General features: G+C 36.9%; 1 protein-coding gene across 1 annotated transcript; it reads left to right on the top strand.

The window, feature by feature from the left end:
- The first annotated feature begins 685 nt into the window (after positions 1–685).
- On the top strand, positions 686–1,180 carry LOC145674121 (ADP-ribose glycohydrolase MACROD1-like). Its single transcript, XM_081743947.1, has one exon. It carries the CDS (start codon positions 686–688, stop codon positions 1,178–1,180), a length of 495 nt encoding a protein of 164 aa, XP_081600073.1.
- Positions 1,181–6,652: the final 5,472 nt, after the last annotated feature.

Raw genomic sequence — 6,652 nt, 5'->3', positions numbered from 1 at the left:
TCAAGTTTTCAAGGAACTGTGCAATATCCTCCATATCCAGTTACACTTTGCAGATGTGGCAGGACACTATTCTTTAGGCCAGGTGGAAGTCGCCATAAGACATATTGAACAGCAACTGAAACTTGCATTGGACAAAGATAACCAAACCAATTGGATTGAACATCTACCCCAGATTGTTTTTTCGTATAACGTCACATGTAATTTAAGTATGCTGATTTCCCCATTTGAGTGCCTCCATGGTTTTTCTCCTAAACTGTTACATTCTGCCATATTGGACACACAGTGTCAATTTTCAGAGAACCAAAATCGATTAGAGCGTTTAAGATATATACGGGAAAGAGCCCATGATAACTTATATAAGAAATTTTTTATTTCCGCTTAATCGTACAACAAAAAGAAGAAACAGCAAACTTTTAAGAAAGGCGATCTGGTTTGGATTTTTGATTCAACCGTTAAGAAAGGTAACTGTAAAGCTTTCTCAGGGAAATACTTTGGTCCAGGTGTAATTCAAGGAAACAAACATGACAACAGTTATTATGTAAAGATTCGGACAGGACACGGACAAATTAAAATTGATTCTTTCACTTTTGACCGTTTAAAAAAGTTTTACCTACCAGGAAAAGATGCTGAAAAGGATGTTCAGAACCTAGATGCCTCTTCCCCTACTGTCTTCGGTGAAGGTGCAATGGATCCCGAGTTACCAGCTGTTAATGGTGATTTCGCCCAGTTCTTAGTTGAAGCGCCAAATTTGGACAGAGATGATGCTGTTCCTGAGTGTATGTTTATCAGGGATATAGTTCCTATGGTGGCCTTACCGACTTGGTACGATATGGCTTCCCCCACCTCAACCTTAGAAGATAGGATGTGCCCAAATTTTTCAGCCAACCTCGAGATCAACAAGAAAATAGTCCTATATTTTGGAAGTATTACTTCGCTCTCCGGAGACTGTATTGTAAACAGTACGAACACGTCATTGGAGCCACGTGGAGGTGTTGACCGAGCAATCCACCGGGCTGCTGGACCAGATTTACTTCAGGACTGCGAGAAGATTAGTCATCTAAAAGTTGGAGATGTTTGTGTCACCAATGTCTATAACCTCCCTGCCTCTTACGTCATACTCGTTAGCGCTCCACCAGACAAGAACCCAAGGAAACTACAAGCGTGCTATGAAAAACCTTAAGTCTCGCATTGAAAAGTGGCTTTAGATCCATAGCCTTTCCAAACATTGCGACTGGGATTTTCCTTTTTCCCAAGGAAAAAGCATGCCGTATTGCTTTGGATTGCATACGGAAGTTTTTGGAAGAAAATTTGGATTTGGTAGACATGGTTGTATTCTGTCAATTTGACAAAGAAAATCAACGGATTTACGAGCGATTGATGCATGTATATTTTCCAAAATAGACCTGAAAGAGAACACATATTTTAATTATATTGGTTTAGTTTGTTACTGGCCTGCCAGGGAAATATAATCTAGATTAGTACGTGTATGTTATGGACGGACTATGTATAGTCGTCCTGCTGTATGTGTCAGAAGCAAAGAAAAAAATAATATGCAAGTTACCATCACCATTCGTGCAACCGAAGAAATCCCTCTAGAATTTCTTTTTTCTCTCCCTTGTCTTATGTTATTTATTCACTGACAATAATTTGAGATGAAGTACCTGGAAATAGAGAAATTTTGACTTATAGTAAAGGTTGATATATGGGTTAACAATAATAGTAACAAGTATAATCTATTCAATACAGTGGTTCTGAAATGAGTTTTCCTTTTCTCTCATTTCAGATGTATTGGGTATTAGTTTTCTTTCTTCTGCAAGTTATCTGTATTTCTTCTGAGTGGGATATAGGCCACTGCAAGCAAGCTACCTTGGATAAATTAGGAATCGCCATTTCACATGCAGGATACGCTGTGCACACAACGGACACTGTCTATACTATCTTACGTATACACTTGGAACTTCATCTTTCAAATTTAAACACTACCTCATGTGAGAACAAAGTAAATCCTTTTAGTGATGTAGTTACCATGGAACGAGATTTTTATGCTAAGTTTCAGGCTGTTATACCATGTGCATTTCAGTATTCGAATAATTCTTTACATTGTATGCATCAACACCGTCCTACTCGTTCCATAGTTTCATGGCCCTTAGGAATATCCTCTTTTGGATTTTCTTCCTACAATTTTGTCGATACTCAACGAATAGAGCAATCCCTTAGTATTTTACAAGACCACGATGATTATATGAAATCTGAACTTCAGAACATTAAGAAAGTTAATGTACTTTGAACTGGTAACTGCGGTTTCCTCGGTCGTTAAAAAAAACAAGATTGTGTTCTTGTTTAAATCAGTGGTGGTATGCGAACGTTGGAGAAAATCGATTCCTATTATTATTGACATTGTCTTGTCAATTACTCTAAAGTAATGAGTGAATGTTGTCTGACCTATTTTAAATTTTATTAATGCTATTTGGTTCACATGAATGTTATTGCCTGAAATTCCTTGTATTATTGCCTGAAATGGAATTATATTTGTCCCAGGGGGAACGATTTGGGTGGGCCATAGGAAAACAGAACTTCCTGTATCAATTATCGCATTTTGAAGGCCTAATTTAGTTTTAATTGTTAAATGCGACCTCTTATTTTCGTCCTCTAATGCAATATTTTCCCGTCTTTCTGTCAATTATCCTGATTGTTCGTTTATTACAGGAATTTCGTAGTTTGTGTCAGTTTCTTTTAGGTCTCTTCGTTCCGTGTAATGGTAACTATCGGCCCCCTTGTCAAGGGAGTGTCTTATGCGTTTTTTGACGCTTGTAGCAATTAGATGACCCATGGTCCCGTTTCCGGCATATTGCGCACACCAGAATTGATCTTCCGTGGGAGCCGCTTGTTGATTATTCCGGGGTTGTCCCTGTCTTTTCTTCCCAATACTATGGTTTCTCCTTCCGTTGCCCTGGTTCCTATTCCTCTGATAACTTTCATAATTTGTCTGGGCTATCACCAGCGACAATTGTGCCATTTTATTGGCCAAGGTAGAGAGGTCACTTTGTGGAGAATTATGCTTTTGGTGGGGAACGGTCTTAGGTTCCTGGCTTGAGGTTTGAGTTTCTTCAGAGTTGGGTTGAGGAATTGTCATGGAAAGATTATTTTGTTGTTGATATCTTGGTATATAGATGTTCATTGGTTGTGTAACAGGTTGCATCTGCACAGGATAGGTATGATGGTATAACTGTTGTCCAGGACATATTGATTTTGGTTCGGTTGTTAGGCCATAGGATGGATTATGCAGGTTTGATATATTATTCTGGCCGTATAACATATGCAATTTTTGTGATAGCTCTGCGTGTTTTCTTTTCCTTAAAAGTCATTATCTGCTTCTAGTGTGTTTAATTTATTCTGTAGCGCTTCTACCGTTGCAAACCTTTCTAATGCTATCTTATTAAGGAAATCCCTCTGCAAACCCAAAGATAAATGGTGGATCTTTTGTTCTTCAGTCGCTTCCGGTAATAACTGCCTTATTGCTCGGAGTTTACGTAAAAAGTACAAGTCTATTGGCTCGTCCATTCCTTGTTGTACCTCGAATAATTCCTGCTCTGCTTTATACGATGGGACCTTTGGTCTACATGGAGCTACTAACTTAGATTTTAGATTGTCATAAGTCATTGTATCAAATTGATTTTGATTTTTAAGCTGTAATACGAGATCTAGGGCCGCGTCTTGTAAATATATTGGTAGAATTACCTTCTTCTTAGCCGGTGACCATGCATGCATTGCTGCCATATGGTCAAATATCATATAAAAACTGTCTGGATCTTCGTGCACTTGTCCCGCATACTTCCTTAAGTGTGGCATATTACAGGATAAATTGGATGCACCCTCTGTCATATTTGTGATATTCTCTCCTGAACTATATGTTTGTTTACCCGATCTAGTTTCCGGCATAAATCGCACTTAAGGAAAGGAAGATGGAAAAATTTGATAATTAAATTTATAATTTAAATAGTAAAACTTAGATAAAATAGATTCTGATACTGACCTTGTGCCTGTTAAAAAAGTTAATAAAAAGAGCGTCCGTACAAAACTCCGGTGCCTATCACCATGTAATTATTTTGGTAGAGTCAATAATGGTCCGAGATTTATCCCTTCACCAATTTTATTATAAAATTTGATAAATACAAAACGTCTTTGATTACAAAGAGAATAATGCTGTTTCCTCGTTAATGTCCAAGTAGAGGAGTATAGGTGTTTTGCACGGTGCCCCTGTTCTCAAAGCATTCCCCAAGGCACTTGCCGGTTCGGTGAGTTTGAAAGGAGAGCCCCCTCAGCTCAAGGCAGCTTCGCAAGGCTTTGTTGTTGAGAGGATCCCTAGTCTAGTGCGACCTCGGGAACGATGGGTGTACCCCTAGTCCAGTGCGACCTCAATGCTGTGTAGGTGATTTGATCAGTTGGACGAGTGATGCTGGGTCCCTCGGTGTTGCTCCTTTTATTTGTCCTCCTCTGGTCCTTTCGTGAGGTCCGTCTGCTTTCGGCGTTCATCGGTGTCCTTCCGCGTTGGCTTGCTGTCTGCTGTGTAGTTTATAATTAATAGCACGTGTTGAGTTGACACTTGCATCTGTTGTGATGTGGGGATCCTTGCAATATGCATATCATGGATGTATAAATAAATAAATATAAATGATCAAAAATGACTTACATTAGTGCCTAATCCATAGTTTTGTGGGTCGCTAAGATGAAAAGTGAAACTACAGAAGCCATTTAAATCGAAAGTAATCCCTCATTAGTCCTTTTAAGAGGGGGATAGTGACATATAAAAAGAATTGAAAATGAAAGATATTTTCATCGTGCGAAGAACGGATATTCTCCTAGGTTTAAATAAAGTAGGGAAAGATGGGGTAATAAGAGACAAATGTAATTTAAAATGTTCATAGTTTTCAAGTAACATTTCTGATTCTTTGTTTGTATATACTTTGTTATTGGACAATAAAATAAAAAAAAAATATATTTCTTCCCAATGTACAGGAAGACTGCGAAAATAATTAAAAAAGAAATTTTAGTTGCTACCCCGTTGCTACCCCGATGCTGCTCAGATTTATTTCATGCTGTGTCTTGGAATTAAACTAGTGTTACAAGGGATATGCCTAAGATGTGTTCTATTGTCCTATCTTTTTTGCATGGTTTTATTCTGGCTACTTTTGTGTCAATTACCGTGTGAAAATTAAGGCTTGTGGAAGTCGTAGTTGAAAGCTGATTGCTTTTATATACAAACTTTCAAACAAACCAATTATAACCTTTCATAATTTGTGAATTTTCTCACTCTGGAATGACAAAATTACACATTGTAGTCATAGCCCCTATAAAACTATTTATTATTATTAAAAAGACAAGGCCTACATCGTAACACAACTCTTTATGCTACAGTGACTTCTTACACAGTAGACTATTGAAAATTAAATTGGCTATATTGAACTGAAAAATATTCTGCATGAATATTTTTATCAATAATGGAATGAAACTTTAAGCCCTAAAACACAAAATAGACCTAGACCAAAACATTTAAAACCAAACATAACCCCTTTTTAACAGAATAAATCTTCTTAATATTTACAAGTTCTGCTTTTTTAACAATGAACGAATCATTTCCTAATAAAATTTCAGAACAATAAAATGACAAACACTTTATTCACTTCCTGACACTTTTTGAATGGCAGAAAAGAAGGTAAAGGCGTTGCCTAAAAGCAATGAATTTTTAAAGGCTTATACAGAGAAGTATACAGAAAGCTGTGGATGTTCTCGTTTTTTTTTCTGATGATAAACCAATCTTCCAGACATTTTGTCACTTATTACTTTGTCTCTTCTTACCTCATTTTCCCCTATACTTACTGCAATGAAGGTAACTTTATTTTATTTTCTGGCACGAATGTACTGTATATATCCAACATTTACTGTAAAACGAAGAGCTGGGCTTCCAGCGTTTTATAGAATTTTCATATCCTTTTCGCCTTAAGTAATTGTCCGATATGAATTTTTAAAATATTTAGTAATATGTTAATGAGCGGTGAAATTTCCACAAGTAAGGAACAGATCTCTGCTGTGACGTAACGTCTGAGTGGGAAGTTTGAAACAACAGCTCAGAATATAAACGGATCATCCGACATTCAGTAAGTAATTAACAGGTACTGCCTTTTAGAAAAAAAATAACCCTAGGTTTTTTAGATTGAGATTCACAAATTTCACTAATTATTTCTTGAAGAGAAATAGGAGAAATTGAAGAACTCATTAGAATTAAGTGGGGCCTATTATTAGACCATCCTAGTAAACACCCCTATATAATCAAAACATAACTTAGTTATGTGTTAACAAACGGAACAATAAAAGACTCTTTTTTGTAAGTTGTAAATATTGTGTGATTAGTGATGAGTAGGGATGTCCATTTCCGGATATTTTTTTATTCTGATATCGGATAGAAATTTATCAGGATTTGCAATATCTGGATGACGGATAACGGATAATATCCGGATGACGGATAACGGATGACATTCGGATGACGGATAACGGATATGGTTTTAAAAAGATCATAATAGGAGAGGGACATATCAGTCTAATCTGCTGATGGGGTTATTAAATGATGGTCATCGGACAGTGATTTTTAACCTTG

The sequence above is a fragment of the Thermobia domestica genome, chromosome 17 (assembly GCF_964235325.1).
Source record: "Thermobia domestica chromosome 17, izTheDome1.hap1.1, whole genome shotgun sequence".
NCBI classification, from domain to species: domain Eukaryota; kingdom Metazoa; phylum Arthropoda; class Insecta; order Zygentoma; family Lepismatidae; genus Thermobia; species Thermobia domestica.
The sequence above is the reverse complement of the archived record's forward strand: the minus strand, read 5'-3'. Positions and strand labels throughout refer to the sequence as shown.